This window comes from Gekko japonicus, unplaced genomic scaffold (genome assembly GCF_001447785.1).
Source record: "Gekko japonicus isolate JY-2015 unplaced genomic scaffold, Gekko_japonicus_V1.1 scaffold177, whole genome shotgun sequence".
In the NCBI taxonomy this organism is placed as follows: Eukaryota; Metazoa; Chordata; class Lepidosauria; order Squamata; family Gekkonidae; genus Gekko; species Gekko japonicus.
The window spans coordinates 278,792-300,472 of NW_015161408.1; the positions used below are offsets into that span (position 1 = coordinate 278,792).

Consider the following 21,681-nt stretch of genomic DNA (forward strand, 5'->3'; position numbering starts at 1 on the left):
CCCCATGGACCAGATCACGCCAGGCCCTCCTGTCTTCCGCCGTCCTCTGACGTTTGCTCAACTTCATGTTCATTGCATCTATGACACTGTCTAACCATCTCATCCTTTGCCGTCCCCGTCTTCTTTGACCTTCAATCTTTCCCAGCATCAGGGTCTTTTCCAGTGAGTGCTCCCTTCTCATTTGGTGGCCAAAGTATTTGAGCTTCAGTTTCATTATCTGGCCTTCCAGGGAACAGTCAGGGTTGATTTCTTTTAGGATTGACTGATTTGATCTTTTTGCAGTCCAAGGGACTCTCAAGAGTCTTCTCCAGCACCATAGTTCAAAAGAATCTATTCTTCAGTGCTTGGCCTTCCTTATAGTCCAACTCTCGCAGCCATACATGACTACTGGGAATACCATTGCTTTGACCATGTGGACTTTTGTTGGCAGGGTGATGTCTCTACTTTTTATCATGCTGTTTAGGTTCGCCATCGCTTTCCTCCCAAGGAGCAGGCGTCTTTTAATTTCATGGCTGCTGTCACAGTCTGCGGTGATCTGGGATCCCAGGAACGTGAAGTCTGTCACTACTTCCACGACTTCCCCTTCTATTTGCCAAGGAGTGATGGGGCCGGATGCCATGATCTTAGTTTTTTTGATGTTGAGCTTCAAGCCCACTTTTGCGCTCTCCTCTTTTACTCTGAGCAAGAGACTCTTTAGGTTCTCTTCACTTTCTGCCATTATGGATAACCTTGGGCAAGCCATAGTTCTGTCAGAGCTGTCCTTGAAAAAGCAGTTTCTGGAAAGAGCTCTCTCAGCCCCACCTATATCACAGGGTGTCTGTTGTGGGGAAGGGAAGGGAAAGGAGTTTGTAAGTCGCTCTGAGAATCTGAGTGAAGGGCGAATTATAAATCCATCCTCCTCCTCCTCCTCCTCCTCTGTTAGAATGTTGTAAATGCTGAAAACAAATTGAATTCTGGAAAGAAAAAACCCCCAACCATTTGCAAAAATCGGGGGCTATAAGGAATTTTGGACCTCCAAGATTTTTTTGCACTGACCTGGATAGCTCAGGCTAGCCTGGTCTCATCAGAGCCTGAAGCTAAGCAGGGTCAGCCCTGGTTATCACTTGGATGGGAGACCACTATGGAAGTCCAGGGATGCCATGCACAGTCAGGCAAGGGCAAACCAGTTCTGTTCATCTCTTGCCTGCGGGCTGCGACTTGGTGGCCTTTTCCACCAAGGTTTTGCCAGGCGTTGCTGACACACTTTCAGGCTTATCTTTGAAACTGTAAGGGCTTTTCAAAGAAAAGGACTGTTTGAAGTTCTCAAGATGCTGAATTGTCACCCTGTGCTAAGCTCAGTGCTAAGCACTGTTCTTGCACAGAAGTAGGAGCAGGCCCGTAGCCAGGATTCCTTATTTTTTTTGGGGGGGGGCTCTAAATAAGTCAGCCCCCCCAAGCCTGGGAGCACCCTATAGAAGCCCCAGTCTCTCATGCAAGCCGCTAAGTAAGAGGCATAGCGAAGGGTTGAGGCACCACGTGGCCTGAAACGTCACTCTCCACCCAGCTCGGTGGTAAGTCAGAGGGCCTGGCCCCAGAGGGTGGTAAGTCAGAGGGCCTGGCCCCACGATGCCCCACTATAGCTACGGGCCTGAGCAGGAGATACTTTAGAAGGGTTTCACATACCTGTCTGAAAATGCAGATATCTGATTTTTGCAATACGCTCTTAAATCATTGGGCACCAAATTTCTCATGCCCTGCAAGCACTGATCACTGTCTAAGCCATGTAATGAGTTTCTCAATCACTGATGTGCCTTTCATTTTCAACTGGCCTACTTGCAAATTAGCTCTTGTATATATCACGTTACCACTTCATTTGCCCCCCCCCCAATCCCCCTGGATCAGGAGATAACATCTCCAAACCTGCTGCCTGTTTTGTGTACAGACTGGCTGCTGTGAAAGAACAGCACTTCATGCTCGGAGATGCTGTTTTCCTAGCTAGCTAGCAAGTGCACCATATGGGCTGAACAAAAACAGGAGACAGGAAGTTCAGGTTTTGATGCCCGAAGGCTTAGAGAGCTCCACAGGAAGATGGTAACAAGGGCCAAATCAAGCACTAGTGGTGACTGAGTTTCGCATGCGCTCAACACCCTCGTTTATTGCAGGTGGATGGCAACTGGGGGAAGTGGGCACCCTATGGCCCGTGCTCTCGGACCTGTGGTGGAGGAGTCCAGTTGGCGAAGCGTGAATGCAACAACCCCGCACCTGCCAACGAAGGGAAGTACTGTGAAGGGGTTCGAGTGAAATACCGTTCCTGTGGCCTGGATCCCTGCTCAGACTCAGGTGAGGCTCTGCAAAGATGGGGACTCGGATGTGGGCTGCCTGTCCCGCACAGGTTTTAAATCACAGCCATTCTAAGCTGATCATAAAACGTTACACATCAGAGTGCTGGTTACCAGCTGTTCTGTCTGCCCACCATAATTTTGACAGTGCAATGAAGTAACCAATCAGGGGGTTGAAATGCTTGCAGGGCAGAAGTGTTTCTTCAGGAGGGAAGTATTTCACACCACACCCACCCAATTAATGCAGTAACAACTTAGGCCGTCTGCCAAGGCCCTTTGGATTTGAGAACATAAGGAGAGCCCTGCTGGATCAGACCAATGGTCCATCTAGTCCATCATCCTGTCTCACCCAGTGGCCAACCTGTTCCTCTGGAGGTCCAAAAACAGGGCAGAGAGGCTGAGGCCTTCCTTTGATGTTGCCTCCTGACTCTGGGGTTCATAGGTTGACTGCCTCCGAGCATGGAGGTTCCCTTTAGTCACCACGGCCAGTAGCCTCTGAAAGATCTATTCTCCATGAATCTATCTAATCCCCTTTTAAAGCTGTTCATCCCTGTGGCCATCACTACATCCTCTGGCAGCGAGTTCCACATTTTAATCGTTCCCTGTGAGAAGACGTATTTCCTTTTCCCCGTCCTGAACCTTCTACCCACCGGTTTCATTGGGTGCCCTTGAGTCCTAGTCTTTTGGGAGAGGGATTTAAATTTTCCTTTGTCAGCTCTCTCCACCCCATGCATCATTTTATAAATCTCTACCATGTGCCCTCTGAGTCGTCTCTTTTCTAAACTGACAAGTCCCAGGCTCTTCAGCCTTTCCGTACAGGGAAGCTGCTCCAACCCCTCGGTTGCCATCTTGGTTGCCTTCCTCTGTACTCCTTGTTTGTGGAAAGCTGACTACCTGGCGCCTGATCTTTTCGTTCCAGGCGCTGGGTCAAAATCGTTCTTATCAACCTAGGCATTTGACTGTTAGTACATTTCCCGTGTTTCCATTTCCCCCTCCCTTTGTTTTTTCACTGGCTGGCTTTATACGTTTTAATCTCCTTTTTAGTGGTTCTTTTATTGTTGGCTTTGTACGATGTCCCATTTGGAAATCGATGGTAATGTTGGAGCTTTTGTTGCTTGCTGCCCGGGGCCTGTTGGTTGCCGAGTGGCAAATAAATCTCTAATAATAATGCATCGGGATGATTCGGAGGCCTCTTTGCCCTATGTGTTGGCCCTGCAGGACAACTTGTTGGCTGCTGTATGCAACAGGATGTTGGACTTGGGGAGGGGCCGTGGCTCAGTGGAAGAGCACCTGCTTGGCCTGCAGAAAGCCCCAGGTTCAATCCCTGACATCTCCAGTTTAAAAGACCAGGCAAGAGATGATGTGAAAGACCACTGCCTGAAACCTTGGAGAGCCACCACCAGTCTGAGTAGACAATAATGACCTTGATGGACCAACGATCTAATTAAGTATAAGGCAGCTTCATGTGACTACACGGGACCACTGATCTAATCCAGCAACCATCTTCTTATGCTCTTAGCTGAATGGATCCTCCTTGTACAGAATAAGTCTTTCCTACGGTACACAATGTGGAGAGCCACTTCAGGGCTCCAGCTAAACCCTTCCTTGTGGGGAGGCCCTGGGAAAAGTGGGGGGGCAGTTGGAGCTGCGTCTGCCGCGCTCGCTCGTTCGCCTCCCCCCCATCTCGCTTTATTTTGTTTTGACCGCCGGGCTTCCAAGGAAGGCACCCTGCGGTCAAAACAAAATAAAGCGAGATGGGGGGGAGGCGAACGAGCGAGCGCGGCAGACGCAGCTCCAACTGCCCCCCCACTTTTCCCAGGGCCTCCCCACAAGGAAGGGTTTAGCTGGAGCCCTGAAGTGGCTCTCCACATTGTGTACCGTAGGAAAGACTTATTCTGTACAAGGAGGATCCATTCAGCTAAGAGCATAAGAAGATGGTTGCTGGATTAGATCAGTGGTCCCGTGTAGTCACATGAAGCTGCCTTATACTTAATTAGATCGTTGGTCCATCAAGGTCATTATTGTCTACTCAGACTGGTGGTGGCTCTCCAAGGTTTCAGGCAGTGGTCTTTCACATCATCTCTTGCCTGGTCTTTTAAACTGGAGATGTCAGGGATTGAACCTGGGGCTTTCTGCAGGCCAAGCAGGTGCTCTTCCACTGAGCCACGGCCCCTCCCCAAGTCCAACATCCTGTTGCATACAGCAGCCAACAAGTTGTCCTGCAGGGCCAACACATAGGGCAAAGAGGCCTCCGAATCATCCCGATGCATTATTATTAGAGATTTATTTGCCACTCGGCAACCAACAGGCCCCGGGCAGCAAGCAACAAAAGCTCCAACATTACCATCGATTTCCAAATGGGACATCGTACAAAGCCAACAATAAAAGAACCACTAAAAAGGAGATTAAAACGTATAAAGCCAGCCAGTGAAAAAACAAAGGGAGGGGGAAATGGAAACACGGGAAATGTACTAACAGTCAAATGCCTAGGTTGATAAGAACGATTTTGACCCAGCGCCTGGAACGAAAAGATCAGGCGCCAGGTAGTCAGCTTTCCACAAACAAGGAGTACAGAGGAAGGCAACCAAGATGGCAACCGAGGGGTTGGAGCAGCTTCCCTGTACGGAAAGGCTGAAGAGCCTGGGACTTGTCAGTTTAGAAAAGAGACGACTCAGAGGGCACATGGTAGAGATTTATAAAATGATGCATGGGGTGGAGAGAGCTGACAAAGGAAAATTTAAATCCCTCTCCCAAAAGACTAGAACTCAAGGGCACCCAATGAAACCGGTGGGTAGAAGGTTCAGGACGGGGAAAAGGAAATACGTCTTCTCACAGGGAACGATTAAAATGTGGAACTCGCTGCCAGAGGATGTAGTGATGGCCACAGGGATGAACAGCTTTAAAAGGGGGATTAGATAGATTCATGGAGAATAGGTCTTTCAGAGGCTACTGGCCGTGGTGACTAAAGGGAACCTCCATGCTCGGAGGCAGTCAACCTATGAACCCCAGAGTCAGGAGGCAACATCAAAGGAAGGCCTCAGCCTCTATGCCCTGTTTTTGGACCTCCAGAGGAACAGGTTGGCCACCGGGTGAGACAGGATGATGGACTAAATGGACCATTGGTCTGATCCAGCAGGGCTCTCCTTATGTTCTCAAATTCAAAGGGCCTTAGCAGATGGCCTAAGTTATTACTGCATTAATTGGGTGTTGTGTGAAATACTTCCCTCCTGAAGAATCACTTCTGCCCTGCAAGCATTTCAACCCCCTGATTGGTTACTTCATTGCACTGTCAAAATAATGGTGGACAGACAGAACAGCTGGTAACCAGCACTCCGATGTGCAACTTTTTATGATCAGCTTAGAACGGCTGCGATTTAAAACCTCTGCAGGACAGGCAGCCCATATCCGAGTCCCCATCTTTGCAGAGCCTCACCTGAGTCTGAGCAGGGATCCAGGCCACAGGAACGGTATTTCACTCGAACCCCTTCACAGTACTTCCCTTCGTTGGCAGGTGCGGGGTTGTTGCATTCACGCTTCGCCAACTGGACTCCTCCACCACAGGTCCGAGAGCACGGGCCATAGGGTGCCCACTTCCCCCAGTTGCCATCCACCTGCAATAAACGAGGGTGTTGAGCACATGCGAAACTCAGTCACCACTAGTGCTTGATTTGGCCCTTGTTACCATCTTCCTGTGGAGCTCTCTAAGCCTTCGGGCATCAAAACCTGAACTTCCTGTCTCCTGTTTTTGTTCAGCCCATATGGTGCACTTGCTAGCTAGCTAGGAAAACAGCATCTCCGAGCATGAAGTGCTGTTCTTTCACGGAGCAGTTCTCAAGAGAGCTCTCTCAGCCCCACCTACCTCACAGGGTGTCTGTTGTGGAGAGGGGAAGGGGAAAGTTGATTGTAAGCCGTTCTGAGACTCCTTCGGGTAGTGAAGGGTGGGGTATAAATCCAGTCTCCTCCTCTTTCTCCTCCTCCTCCTCTCCTTCTCCTTCTCCATCTTTGTCTTCATCATCTTTGTCTTCGTCTCTTCCTCCTCCTCCCATGGAATGGCTTGTGCCCTCCTTTACGTTTAACTTGTAGATAGTGTGAATAAAGACGTGCTTCTCGTAGCAAAGGCAATGCTGTGTGCACCCATTGCTGTGCACCCCCACTACTCCCCGTTTGACCACTGAATGGCCCCCTCTGTCTCGGTGACCTCTAGGTGGTGGATGGCACCCCATGCTCCCCAGACTCCACCTCGCTGTGTGTCCAGGGCAAGTGTATCAAGGCTGGATGTGACGGGAAACTTGGCTCGAAAAAGAAGTTTGATAAGTGCGGAGTGTGCGGTGGGGACAACAAGAGCTGCAAGAAAGTCTCCGGCCTGTTCACCAAGCCCATGTGAGTGAACTTCCTTTGCGGACAGGGAATAAAATGTGCTGCTTTTAAGAACAAACAAAGGGACACCTGACCTTGGATGACAATAATTCAGTGTTCCCTCTAAGCTGAGTTAGTGTGAGCTAGCTCACAGTTTTTTAGCCTCTGGCTCACATATTTTTGTCTTGGCTCAGGAAGGATGGCTCCAGGGCAAACTAATGTATGCAGTAGCCAAATCGCTCACTCTCAACTTTAATGCCAGTAGCTCTCAAAGTGGAATTTTCACTCACAAGTCTCCACAGTTTAGAGGGAGCATTGACTGTGTTTCTTTCCAGTCTTGTTAAGAGTGACCTGATCCTCATTATGTAATAGCAGCATTTACAGTGCAATGCTAAGCAGAGTTATACCCTTCCGAGTCCACTGAAGTCGATGGACTTAGAAAGGTGTAACTCTTGGGGATTATACTGTCGGTCTAGAACGGACATACTGGGTTACAGAAATACAATAGCTTTTCAACAGAAAAATCCACTGGGTGTTTCTTTTATTCAGTACTCCTGGATAACGTAATGCACCAGTTAGGAGAAATTAGAAGTCAGTAGGGGGTAGTATAAAAAGAGCTGCGGTGGCTCAAGTGGTTAAGATGCTGAACTGCAGGCTGTGAAAGGTCAGTAGTTCAGCAGTTCGAGACCCAGGTGCCGCATGATGGAGTGAGCTCCCATCTCTAGTTCCAGGTCCTGCCAACCTAGCAGTTTGAAAGCAAGAAATTGCAAGTAGATAAATAGGTACCACTTCGGTGGGAAGGTAACAGCGTTCCCTGCGCCTTGGTATTTATTCATGCCGGCCACATGACCATGGAAACGTCTTCGGACAGTGCTGGCTCTTTGGCTTTGAAACGGAGATGAGCACCGCAACCCTAGAGTCGGATTCGACTGGCTTTCGAGCAAGGGAACCTTTCCCTTTAGGGGGTAATATGCAGAAATGCTGCTCCATCACATTTAGAGGGATAAAAAGGTATGAAATCTAGACACTTGGCCCTTTAAAAAAATGGAATTTGCAACTGTCAAGGTTCTAAGAGAATCTGTACAACTCAGCTTTTATTGCCCCATCTCAAACGTCTTTCTCCCTCTCCAGGCACGGCTATAACTTTGTGGTGCTCATCCCAGCCGGTGCATCCAGCATTGATATCAGACAGCGAGGCTACAAGGGCCTAATCAGTGACGACAACTACCTGGCCGTGAAGAACGGGCATGGCAAATACCTCCTGAATGGGCATTTCATCGTCTCGGCGGTGGAGAGGGACCTGATGGTGAAAGGCAGTGTGCTGCGCTACAGCGGAACGGGGACAGCGGTGGAAAGTCTCCAAGCCTTTATGCCCATCCAGGAGCCACTGACGGTGGAGGTGCTTTCGGTCGGGAAGATGACTCCGCCTCGGGTACGGTATTCCTTCTACCTGCCAAAGGAAAACAGGGAGGACAAGTCCTCATACCGCAAAGACGGGAAGCGCCCGCCTGTCCTCAACAACAGCATCCTTACCCTCTCCAACCGCCTGGATACAGGCCGGCCGGATTACAAACGCCCCTCTTACAAGTGGGCCACCACCAGCTGGGAGGACTGTTCCGTCACCTGCGGCAACGGGCTGCAGAAGCGCATGGTGCTGTGCCGTGACGCCCTAGGCCAGCTGGCCTCCGCTTGCGATGCCACTCAGCGGCCCACCGACATCAGGATATGCGGTGACCCCTGCCCCGCATGGGAGGCGGGACCCTGGTCGCCCTGCTCCAAAACCTGTGGCAGGGGGTTCAAGAGGCGCATACTGAAATGCACAGGACGGGGCGGTGTTCTGCTGCCCCGCGACCGCTGCAACCTCAGGAAGAAGCCCCAGGAGCTGGACTTTTGTACCCCGAGACCATGCTGACTGGGCTGGACACGCTTTTGACCAAGACATTGATGCACCATTCTGGCTCTCAGCAACCAAGAGGCTGAAAGTTTAAAGAGCCTCTGGGGGGGGAGGGAGAGGGAGTCAACCGAGTCGAAAGGGGGAGGGTATCTGTTACATAGCGCATTTCAACAAACAAAAAGGATTTAAGTGGGCTGAAAAGAGCGCCAGCAAGAAGGGGCTGAGCAGGGTTGTGTTTTTTTTGTCGAAAACGGTTGCTCAGAGATGAAGCAGGAATAAACAACTACCTCGAAGCTGCCAAACCGCCCAAACTGCACCACAGCTTAGCAGCATATGGCTGTGGGTGTGTCAGAGAGAGTTCCAGATTGGAATTGAGACAACTTGCCGTCCAAGATGGTCCAAAGGCAGCGACGGTCATTCCTTAGAGCTATGGCCCGATATCTTGCAAAGTATATAAAAAGGGCCATCTCCTGGGGTTCCCCCCCTCCCCAAATATGTAAGTGTTAGAGAGAACCTTAAAGAATTACCTTTGCACCTGCAAAAAAAAAAGATAAGGCTTAACAACTGGTACAATAAGGTACCTCTGAGGCTTACTGGCACGTGACGCTTCAGTCCTGATACATTTGCGGGTATCCAGAAACACTTCTTCCTTTTTTTTTTAATTTGTGCTTCCGTGCAGGGCTGGCTCGATAGTACTATTTCTGTTAACCTGTATGGACTGAACAGTGTAAATGTTTATGGTGCTTAACCCCATTTCCTTTTGAGTCCTCCTTGGCTGTAGCATATTCTCCTCTGGTTGCTTGTCCAATCCGTTCCTCGCAGAAGACTGTGCCATATAGTGGGGAGGGGCGGAGGTGCACTTTACCTATCCCAAACACTCACCAGAAAGGGGATCTAGAGAATCCAGATTTTAAAAATTTGCTTCTCAGTTATTCAAAAACCACATCTCCCATGTTTGCTGTTTATGTGTGTCTTCCCAGAGATCACTGTAACCCTATGCAGAAACATGTGAATCTGAATTTTGCCTGAATGGGATCTCTGTTATGGGGCACTGGCTTTGTACACAGAAGGTCCGTGGTTTGGCATCTCCAGTTAAAGTTGGGAAAGACTCTGCCTGAGGTCCTGGAGAGCTGCCGCCTGTCAGAAGAGACCTTACTGAGCCGGATGCAGTATAAGGCAGCTTTATATGTAAAATGTTTTGGATTTGGGGAGGAGCTGTGGCTCAGTGGTAGAGCACCTGCTTTACATGCAGAAGGTCCCAGGTTCAATCCCTGGCATTTCCAGTTAAGGATCAAGTAGAACGTGATGTGAAACTTGAAAGACCACTGCCTGAAACACTGGAGAGCCATTGCCAGTCTGAGTAGACAATGCTGACTTTGAAGGACCAAGGCTCTGATTCAGTATAAGGCAGCTTCATGTGTCCATGTGCACACTTGCCAAGTTTGTAGCATATAAAAAAAGAAATCTTGAAGATCAGATAGTTGTTACCACTGTGATCCTTTTAGGTGACTTCAACAACTGTGTGTGTGGCAGGGAAGGCTATTCAATTAGGGGGAAGTTAACAGCCGCTATAAACCCCAGAGTTCAATCAGCCGTTTTATAAAATATACTATGAGATCTCTGTAGTATCAGGTCTCATGCTCTGGAGCCCTCATCTGGGGACATCTTTGTGTGCTTGTGCATTTTGAAGTACGTTCCCTTGACGTGCCAGTACTAGAAAGTGCTGGTCAGTTCATTTCTAAAAAGGCAGGGTTTTTTTCCCCACCTGGAGAAATATGTCTGAGGTAATCTGGACTCCACAAAGACCAAAATATTTCCTCCATGTTGAGGTGTCAGTAGGCCTATTCACACGTTACAGTAAACACACGATGTACAACCCGCAGGTGCGTGTGTACATCTGTTGGTAAGAAAGAGCCAACGTGCATTCACTTTCCAAATGAAAAGAGGAACCATTTCCTGGAAGAATATGGGGTTTCAATCACACGTTCAGCTGTCCATGCGTTGAATGAATCGAGAATTACTCGATGTGTGTATAAACAGGGCTATTTTGGGGCAGGAACGCACAGGAACGGAGTTCCGGCTGGCTCCCGAGTTGGCCTCGCCCAGCAGGAACTCATTAGCATAACAGGCCACACCCAATAGCAGAAACTCATTAGGATTGGCTACATTAGGGGTGTGTGGCCTAACATGCAAAGGAGTTCCTGCTGCAAAAAAAGCCCTGGGTTTTGACAACAAATCAGGTCAACAGAATAAGAAGGGAAAGGTGGGTGTGGCCGGATGACCACACTTCTGGTAACATGGGGGTGTGGCCTCATGTGCTAATGAGCTGCTGTTAGGGGGTGGGGTATAATCTGACTGAGATTTGCTGTTGGGTGTGGCCTATTATGCTAATGAGTTCCTGCTGGGCTTTTTCTACAAAAAGAGCCCTGTAAAGACCACTCAAGTGTACACTGCACACGGCTTGTATGTGTGTTCAATGTAACTAGTGAACAGGGCTCAAAATGTAGGAAGGATCTGGTGGACAGCAGTAAAGGAAAGGTTTGTTGTGCTGAGGAGATTGTGTGTGTGTGTGTTTACTCGTGTACCTGAAGGAGCAAGGAAGCGTCAAGATCTCAGATTAAGTTTCATCCTGTGGTAAATCTCTTGTGACCTCTGAAGCCAAACATGAGCCTGCTGTGGATCTTGAGCTGGTGACCTGGGTCAGGATGTGTGGGGCAGGAATTCAATTTATGTGCTCTTGGAGAATGACTCTGAGAGAAGACAGGCCTCTGTGCATGTGTTAGATGGAGGCAGTTGGGAGATACACCCTGACTCCTTTGAGGCGCTCTGTGTCAGGCCTAACTGACTGATCAGGGCTGGCTGTAGGGTTACCAGCTCCCGCTTGGGAAATGCTTGGAGATTTTGGTGGCAGAGCCTGGGGAGGGCAGGATTTGGAAAGGGGAGGGACCTCAGCAGTAGGCTTGCCAATTCCCCCCAGGGTGTGGGGAAACCCCCGCCCCAGAGGCCCATTCCCCGCTGCTGGCGGATCGGGCCCCGGGGGAACCCCCCCAAAGCACGCAACGTGCACATCACCCGGAAGTGATGCGGGCACGTCGGGCATGCTGGGGGCGGGGGCACGGTCATCCGAGGGAAAACTCTATGGTTTTCCCTTGGATGGTCGTGGCCCCATCCCCAGCATGCCTGGCGTGGTCGCATCATTTCCGGGTGATGTGGTTGCGGTGCGTGCTTCGCGCTCACACATACACTCCCAAAGCAGCGCTGGAGTCCCCCACTGCAGCTCTGCTTCAGACTTGGCAACCCTACTCAGCAGTGTATAATGCCATAGACTCCACTCCACCTTCCAAAGTGGCCATTTTCTCGAGGGGAACTGACCTCTGTCATCTGGAGATCAGTCGTAATGCCAGGAGATCTCCAGCCCCCACCTGGAGTTTTAATTCAAACAAAAGGACCACGGTGGAGGAGTCTGCACTCTAACAACAGCAGCACCATGTAAACCGTATTTATATGAAATTAAATCTCAAAACAATTTGATATTGATATTTTCTTATTTAAATATCATCAACAAAATAGTCCAGCTGGATAGTTTCAAGAACATATATTACATTGAGATATCAAAACAAACACTTCTAAGAATACCTCATGGGGTTATCAAAAACATGGGACGTTTGAGACGCGAAGGAACTACTAAGTACTTTAGTTGTCCCGCGGAGTTATGTAACCACTCTGAAGACTTGAGTAAATAGCCAGCTGCAAGACTACGAGAATTTATCTGGTTAGATTATTTTGTTTATGATATTGAAATAAGAAAATTTCAATATAAAATTGATTTGAGATTTAATTTCATTAAATATTGTTTACACGGTGCTGTTGTCGTTTGTGTGCACCCACCCGGAGTTTGGCAATCCCGCTTCTCTGTGTGGCTTCTGCAGTCACCAGGGGTGATTTCCCACAAGCGCTGCTCCGCGCTCACTCCTCCCTTTTGCCCCGATGGTATGTGTCAATTTCACACAAGCTGCTGCGCGGCCGCATTTTGCCCCGCAGCTTCGTGCGATTTTCCCCGCGTCTACTCAATCCTCAAAAAACAGGATTGAGTAGACGCGGGGAAAATCGCACGAAGCTGCGGGGCAAAATGCGGTCGCACAGCAGCTTGTGTGAAATTGACACTTACCATCGGGCCAAAGAGAAGAGTGAGCGCGGAGAAGCGCTTGTGGGAAATCACCCCAGTTTGAATGCGTTGCCAAAAGGCCTGGGGAAAATGTTGAAACGTCTCATGGCTCTATGGCGCCTCCTGCCATTGCAGTCCTACTGCTGCTTAGTGGAGGTGGGAGCAAAAATAAAGAAAAAACAGTATTATGGTATTGCTTCCAGATATGTCACCCCTGCCTCATTCCCAGAAGCTCTCAGGGTTGATAGCAAATGGCTGGTGTGTGTGTGTGTGTTTACTCATGTACCTGGCTGGCAACTCTGCTTGGCACAGAGGTAAATAACATCCCATAAAACCTCTGTTAAAGGGACATAACATTTTTATTCGGGCCTCTTGGCAATGCTTGTTAGCTATGTTTTTTAGTCAGCAAGAAACAGAAGGTTTACTTGACCCCTCTGGGCTGTCTTTCATGGCCACTGAGCTTCGGGCCCTCTAGCATCTGTGCCTTTCAGTTCACCTCAGCAAACATCTTTCCATAGAGCTTGAAAACCCAGAAAAGTTTCCTGCTACTGTTCTCCTTGCAGAGGGGTTTGTGTTCTTTCTACAGGAAGAAATATCGTTGGTGGCTTTGTTTCTGTGCCACGTGTAGCAAATATGGACTCTTGTTGTTTTCAAAATGGCGCTTGTTCTGTGAGAATTCAGGGGAGCCTTTGAGTAGCATTTCACGCCCTCCTTCAAGACTGTTTGCAGGGTTTTTTTTAAAAAAACCTTATTATACATAAAAGAAATTGTGAACTGGGATACGTAAAGAAGCTGGGCCCACTGTTTTTGCTGTAACATCAAAAAGCTGCTATTGAATCCAATGGATCTGCAGTAGTATTAAAATAACGCGGTGGCCAGACTTGGCCTTCTGGAATCTTCCTTGGGATGGTGTGAAATTTCTCTGTTAGACGTACCTTACCACCACTCATGGAACTATGGCTCTGGGGTTTCCTTGGAGAGAGGGTGTAACTGTTTAAGCCAATTTAGGCTTAACCAGAGTGCTCTGTGGAAGTTTAAAGACTATCCAATTTATTTTTCACAGTCTTTGGGGAAAAGCTGTGGCTTAGTGACAGAGAACGGGCTTTGCTTTGTGTGCAGAACAGGGTTGCCAGGTTGGAATGACGCACCAGCGGGGGAGGAGGAGGGACTTTCTGGGAGTGGGGAGGAGTGCCTCAATGTTCCTGCATCACCCAGAAATGACATGGGCATGTCAGAGGTGATGTGCTGGTTTTTGAGCAAAACGCTATGGTAAGATTGGCCTCAAACCATAGAGTTTTGCCCAAAAACCAGAGCGTCACCCCCCCTGGCGTGCCGACATAACTTCTGGCACGTCATCCAACATTGCCACTGGGGGCAGGGATTTCCTCCTGCTGGCCAGCTGGCTGACAGCAGGCAGGAGCCCACGAAACCAGGCAATCCACCAGGGAATGGCAACCCTAGTGCAGAAGGTTCCAGGTTCAATCCCTGGCATTTCCCATTATAAACATACAAGTGGTGGACATTGAGAAAGACTTTTGTCTGCATGAGATCTCAGAAACCCTCTCCCAATCAGAGGAGGCCATACTGCTAGAGGGACCAATGAGCTGAGTCATTATAGGGCGGCATCGTGTGTTCAAGCTTTCACAACTCAGGTTCCTCTTCTTCATATGCTTGAATTACTTAATGCCTTCAGCTGGCAAGAAGGTAGACATGAGTATAAAGGAGGCGTAATGAGGCCAGAAGGTCTCTAGCATTCAAAATAACTCCTTGGCCCTTATTCTACATACATTTCTGGCAACAAGATGGCATTGTGTGGCACAGAAAGTGGGCTCTGGATTTCAAAAACTTCTGCCACTATATATTTGTGAGACTAAGGTGCCAGGAGACACTTAGTTGTTTTGGATGTAGCTAGGATTGCCAGGTCCATCTGAAATGCCAACCGTGGGGGGATTGGGGGCATTCTGGGAGCAGGAAATGATGTTGTGTGACATGCCTACATCACCCGGAAGTGATGTGGGCACATTGGTGACATTGGGGGTGACTCTCTGGTTTTTGGGCAAAACTCTATGGTAAAATCAGCCTCAAACCATAGAGTTTTGCCCAAAAACCAGAGTGTTCCCCCTGGTGTCATGGACATGCCTGTGTCACTTCCGGATGATGTAGGCAGGTCACATTTATTTCCAGCAACATCGTTGTTGGGTGGGGGGATTTCCTCCACCTGGCCAGCAGCTGGCAAGAGCCCAAAAAACCAGGCAACCCCTGCCCCCAACTGGGGAATGGGAACCCAATGTTCAGCTAGGGTTGCCAACTCTGGCCTGGGAAGTTCCTGGAGATCTGGGGTAGAACCTAGGGGGGATAGGGTTTGGGGAAGCAGAGTATAATGCCATAGGTTCCACCCTCCAAAGCAGCCATTTTATCCAGGAGATAAAATTTCCAGGCCTCACCTGGAAGCTGGCAACCCTAGCTGCAGTTGACTTCTGCATTTGAACAGTGGGATCCTAAGCAGAGATACACCCTTCTAAGTCCATTGGCAGAATGGTGCTTTGGACTGCACGCTAAGACTGTGGGTTAAATAACCCTTCATACACGATTGCAGTCGCTTTCCTAACTTTGCCAGTTGTGCATAGAAAGCAGGAATTAAACTAAACAGCTAAGCAGTGGGAAGCTCCTTGCTGCTCAGCTATTTTTCATGAAGAACTCTTCATGAACTGCCACGAATTGCACCAAAATTTGTGGAAGTTTATGGTGGTTCTTCAGTTCATGAACATTGCCTTGCGAACCACAAACCGGCCAAAACTTGTGACAAACTTTAGTTCATCAGCCGGTTCATGCCCGTTCCTAAACATAATTCTTCAGTGTTAAGACTCTACATTTCCATATCATTCCTTCCCTGAAAGACATAGGAATTATTTTGGTTTGAAAGTGAGGACATCAGATCTTTGGGACTGTGGATTCAAATCAAAGGCTTGCAAATCAAAACCGTTTTTCTTCGAATCCAGAAAATATATCCAAGAGGCCCCACTGGACATCCAATGAACTGTCCTTAAAGGTATTCACAGTCCACGGTAGATACTTCAGCATCTGTCTACACTACAAGCTTAAACTGGATTTGTATCACTTCAACCAGGCCTGCATGATCACCATTGTGAATAAGAATTCCTTTTGTGTGGAAAAGCTTGACCAAAGTTGGTTCTTTTGGGCCACGAAAGAGTAACTTAGATATATGTGCTGAGAGTGGTGAGTAGCTTTGTCGCGTGGGGTTGAGAATGTTTTGTTAGAGACCTTAAAAAACTACAGTTCCTAGAGTTCCCTGAGGAAAGGGAACAACTATTAACGCTGTTCAAGTCTGTTGTGTAGATACCCTGTCGTTTTCCATGGGTTGCATAGATCTCAAGTTTACTTACGTACTCCTCCTGAAAAAAATGCACATTAATTGATGGGTTTTCAGTCTTTGTTTACTCTGGAATACCAGTAATGCATTGGTCAGCTTCTGATTTTCTGAGAGGGTTCCCTTTACGTGGTAGGATAAAAATGTTGGTTTGCAGAAACTGTACAGCACTGACATCCCTGCCTATTATGGTGTATTTGGGGAGGGAGGGGGGCTTTTAACACCTTTGAATATGGTTCTTTTGCTAAGTGTACAGCAAAAGGATAGAAATGCCTATTGTACTGGCTGCTTTGTGTATACCGTGTATACTGTATGTTGGTCTCTGCTGTTTGTGTGTCAATAGCAAACCTGAAATAAATTTGTTAAGTATTTAAAATCCCAGCAGTCTCTTGGGGCATCTTTTTTACAGTTATTAGGAATGTAGCTTAGGTTTCTGCTAGAGTTGTGAACTACGGGTTGGGAAACACCTGGAGATTTGGGGGGTGGAGCCTGGGGAGGGCGGGGTTTGGGGAATGGGAGGGACCGTATTAGGATATAATTCCTTAGAGCCCACCATCCAAAACAGCCATTTTCTCCAGGGGAACCGATTTTTGTAATCTGGGGATTAGTTGCAATTTCAGGAGATCTCCAGGCTGCACTGGGAGGCTGGCAGCCCTAGCCTCTGTGGACATCTGCCCTGGCCCCCCCGAGGCACTAGGCTCTTTTCTTGCTGGGAATTTGGAAGTTTCCAGAGCACACCAAGTCATCACTTGGCAAATTGTTTACATCCCTCTCCTCCTGTCTTTGGTTATCTCCACCATTCATTCCATTGGTAGGGTATAACTGGCTAGATGCCCCAACCTGGATGGCCTCAGGCTAGCCAGATCTTGGAAGCTAAGCGGGGTTGGCCCTGGTTAGTACTTGAATGGGAGACCACCTACTCAATTGGTAGAGTATAACTGGCTGGAGGAGTGGGACTCCAGCCTTTTGTGTCTCCAAAGCCTTATGCTCACTCTGCCTCCTTACGGTGTCCACCACCTTCCTTAGCCAAGCTCTGGTGAGAACAAGCAGACACCTTTTCATGGACACCTTTCAGGGATGGAGTCCACTTGGCCCCTCCCTTGACTTTGCCTTTGGTGGCACGGTTGTGAGTAGGCTGTGCCATTGGCAGGGTACAGAAACCAGACGTCTTGCATTCAAGTTAGAAATGTTTAACGAAAGAACTATGCTCACATGCCATACAGAGGACAGGACTGAGCAAAGGATGGAAAATAAAAGGACCGACCCCAATCTGCCTCACTCTGACCAATCGTGTCCCTAACTGTTGTAATTAGTGGAACAATCACTTAGGAGTATTTGGGGGTGGGGACAGATGCACTGTCATTGGGCCAACATGTGATATCACTTCCAGGGGAAAAAACTGGAAGTGATGTCATGACATCGGGGGTGGTGCTCTATGATTCAGAAAAACTGTATGGTTAAACCATAGTGCTGTGGACAAATCCTAGAATGTCACTCACAGCTTCATGATGTCGCTTCCTCCCCCCCCCCCGGAAGTGATGTCACGTGCCAGCTTTAGGCTGACACCCCCTGTTTTCTCCTTATCTTTCTCCTGCTGGCCTTTGAGGTACTGGTGGGCAACAGAGGGGATGCCCAGGAGGTCTCATGCCATAGTGGGAGACATGGCGTCCTTACAAAGGAACCTCCCTCTATATTATACAGCTTCTTTGGAAGACCCACTTAAGTTGGAGGAAGCATCCAGGCTCTTATTTCTGACAGGGCGTTCCAAAGGGATCTCCTGGGAACCTGGATGTACTCTCATTTGTGCTTGAAGGAGGAAAAGCAGAATCGAAAGGTAATGAGGAAGATTTGCCTGTTTTATTTATGAACATCAAAACCAGGAGAAGGGCTTTGCCTCTGCTTTCCTCCGGCACTCGCTGATGCCAAATGCCTGTCGGACTCAACTGTGCGACTGAACAACAACAACAAAGCCAGGACTGTAGGAAACTGAAACCTGTCACTTCCAGCTGTGTCACAATGTTCCAACCTGCAGAAGGGCTGCTATAAAGCAACTGCTGAAAACTGCAATAAAACAGAAGCGTAGTCATGTTGCCTGACTTGTTCTCATCAGAGACAAGCTACTAGTTTGTGAAATTCCTGCAGATTTGGGGGCAGGGCCTGGGGAAGGCAGAGTTGGGGAAGGGGAGGGAGCTTGGCAGGGATGTGACATCATACAGTCGGCCCTCTGAAGCCACCATTTCTTCCAGGGGAATTGATCTCTATAGTCTGGAGAGTAGATGTAATTTTAGGAGAACTCCAGGCGCCACCTGGAGCTGAACTTGGCAGGTGCAAATGCTTTATTATTAACAGTGATATTAAGAAGGCATTAATATAATTAACAGGGGCTGCAGTGGCTCAGTGGTTAAGATGCTTAGCTGCAGACCGGAAGATCAGTAGCTCAGCGGTTCGAGACCCGAGTGCCGTGTGACGGAGTGAGCTCCCGTCTCCGGTCCCAGCTCCTGCCAACATAGCAGTTCGAAAGCAAGAAATTGCAAGTAGATAAATAGGTACCCTTTGGAAGGAAGGTAACAGCATTCCATGCACCTTGTCGTTTAGTCATGCCAGCCACATGACCACGGAAACATCTTCGGACAGCTCTGGCTCTTCGGCTTGGAAATGGAGATGAGCACTGCCCCCTAGAGTTGGGTTCGACTGGCTTTCGAGCAAGGGAAACCTTTCCCTTTCCCTCTAATATAACTAACATCAAAGGGAGAAATTACCAAAAGTATGATTATGATCTTCCTGATCATGCACAAGAATAAAAATGAATGGGGAAAAAAACAACATATTCATGCATCTCTAATCTCAATGTTGGATGCCTAGGATGCTATTGGAGGCCAGTTCAAAGTGCATCACTGCATTAGTCTATCACAGCAAAAAGCAACATCTACAGTGTGATCTTAAACACTCGTATATCCACTGAAATAAAGAGACTTCAAATGGTGTAACTCTGTTTAAAATTGCACTGACGTACCTAGAATGCTTTGAAGGTTAACAGATTTAAGGTGGTTATTAGCATGGACATGAAAGCTCCCACCTTGACTAAAACTTTGTTGGTCTTAAAGGTGCCACTGGACTCTATGTTCTGTTGCTTCAGACCAACACAGCTACCCACTTTGATCTATTAAGATGTGAGTCCATCAGTCCTTACATCTTGAGAGTGATTTCAGATGCCAAATGATAATAGCAGGCGAATGACAATAGGTGAATTACAATGTTATTGTCATTCACCTGCTGTTGTCATTTGTCTGCTATTGTCATTCAGCACCTGAAATCACTCCACTCCCCGAGATATGACAGATGGACTCCCGTTCTAGCTGTATCTGAAGAAGTGAGCAGTAACTCCTGAAAGTTCATCCCCTGCCACAAATTGTGTTAGTCTTTAAGGTGCAACTGGACTCTTGCTTTTTTCTACTGCTACAGACAGACTAACAAGGCTACCCATCTTGATCTGTCTCCGTGTTTTTACTGTAATACTCGAAGGCCTGTACATCATTTTGGAAGGCAGTTACACAAATTCTTCCCATCGACAACACTCATTTGGGTCTGGGGGTAACAGTCCCCATTTCAGAATGGGAAAAAGAATTCCCCCTACATTTGTCATAACTTTGCATACTTTGCAGTGTGGGACGAACCATGGCTGAGCAGCGCATATGAACATATGTTGCCTTACATCAAAAACATTGATCCATCTATCTCAGTACTATCTAATCTGACTGGATGCAGTTTATCTGGGTCTCGGAGACAGAAAGAACTTCCCCACCACCTGTTATCTGAAATCCTTTCAGTGGAGAGATGCCAAGGATCGAACCTGGGACATAGTCTCCACACACGTATGTCTTGTCACTAAGCCATGCTCCAACAGTTGGGCTGCCAGCCCTGGGTTGGGAAATACCTGAAGATTCTGTGAGTGGAGCCTAGGAAAGGTGCGGTTTGGGGAGGGGGGGGACCTCAGCAGGGCACAGTGTCATCGAATCCACCCTCCAAAGCAGTCTTTTTTTGGGGGGGAAACTGATTTCTGTAGTCTGGAGATCAGTCGTAATAGCAGAAGATCTCCAGGTCCCACAACCAGTTTGGTGTAGTGGTTAAGTGCACGGACTCTAATCTGGGAGAACCGGGTTTGATTCCCCACTCCTCCACTGGCACCTGGCTGGATGACCTTGGGCAAGCCATAACTCTGGCACAGCTGTTCTTGAAAAAGAGCAGTTTCTGTCAAGAGCTCTCTCAGTCCCACCTACCTCACATGGTGTCTGTTGTGGGGAGGGGAAGAGAAAGGAGTTTGTAAGCTGCTCTGAGACTCCTTTGGGTAGTGAAGGGCGGAGTATAAATCCAATCTCCTCCTCTTCCTCCTCTTCTTCTTCCTCCTCCTCCTCCTCCTTCTCTTCTTCTTGTTCTTCTTCTTCTTCTTCTTCTTCTTCGTTGTCTTCTTCTCCTGGAACCTGGCAACCCTGTCCCACAGTGCTGCTGTATTGTCTAAAAGGCACCACTACATCTTGACAGATAACAGTGGTGAGTGCCGTGAAACAGAATTGGGTCTTGCACATTTCCTCACTCGACGTCTTGCCACCTCTTCCCCGGCCCAACCAGGATGACTCAGTCCCACCTCTGCCAGCAATACCAGCACCAGTCCAGTCTTGAGATAAAACCCTCCCCCCGTCCTCCTTGGGATGTTCTTGGCATTGCCCTTCTAGGACACTTTGTCTCCTCCTCCTACCAGAAGGGCAAGTTTTCCCTCCTCCCGAACATATGAATTATGTTGCATCTGGAGTGTCATTTTTTGTAATTGCTTTGGCAGATCCCAAGGTCATCTCAATTTGAGGGGAAAGAAGAGAGATCCAATTGCGTAAAGGGACGAAAGAAACCTTCCCTGTTGTAAAAATTCTCTACCGAAGCGCTCTCCAAATAAATGCACAGAACGTGATTGATGCCTTTTTCTTTCCACAGAAAAAGGCTCTTGTTTGTGTTCCTCTTTTTTTTAACTACGACAAACAACATTATTAAGAACACATGGCCATCGAACCTAGCAAGGAAAGGGGCCGTGACACAGCATTAATAGGGAACAAGCAGTTCATGCAGAAGGTCTCGGGTTCAATCCTTGCCTTCACAAGTTAAAAGAATGTCGAAGGGCCTACATTGGGAGAAACAGCGGCTTGAGAGCCCCTGTGGGTCAGAATACGCAATATCAGGAGCCAGGACGGCTCAGGGATCTGATTCAGTCTAAGGGTTCAAACGGAGGAGACGAAGATCACCCTTCTCATTCTGATCATAGATGCAGCTTGTTCTGCCTCGTTTTGCCTCGGGACTGTGCAGGGAAGAGGGAAGGATTTAACCGTTCACCCCTCTACTTCGTTTTGCTGTTCAAAACTGAACTGCTGGGTTGTTGTTAGTATTTAAAGGAGAAAAGGTGTTGCCTTTAAAACACACATTTTTTTTCTTTTGGAATGTTAATGGCAAAGCAGGGAGCTTGGTTTCAAATAGAAGAACCGTGTGAAGTCAGAAACCAAGTGAAGTCACCATCTCC

At 48.2% G+C, this 21,681-nt stretch overlaps 1 protein-coding gene and 1 non-coding gene across 2 annotated transcripts in view; both read left to right on the forward strand.

The window, feature by feature from the left end:
- ADAMTS15 (ADAM metallopeptidase with thrombospondin type 1 motif 15) overlaps positions 1-8,586 on the forward strand; it is a 66,113-nt gene extending 57,527 nt beyond the window's left edge. The window contains exons 4-6 of the mRNA XM_015426500.1: positions 2,142-2,324; positions 6,523-6,698; positions 7,806-8,586. Coding sequence (XP_015281986.1) covers positions 2,142-2,324; positions 6,523-6,698; positions 7,806-8,586 — 1,140 coding nt within the window. The remainder of the gene's footprint in view (positions 1-2,141; positions 2,325-6,522; positions 6,699-7,805) is intronic.
- Positions 8,587-9,779: 1,193 nt separating this feature from the next.
- On the forward strand, positions 9,780-9,851 carry TRNAV-UAC. Its single transcript has one exon. It is a non-coding gene; the product is annotated as a tRNA-Val (tRNA).
- The last annotated feature ends 11,830 nt before the right edge of the window (positions 9,852-21,681 follow it).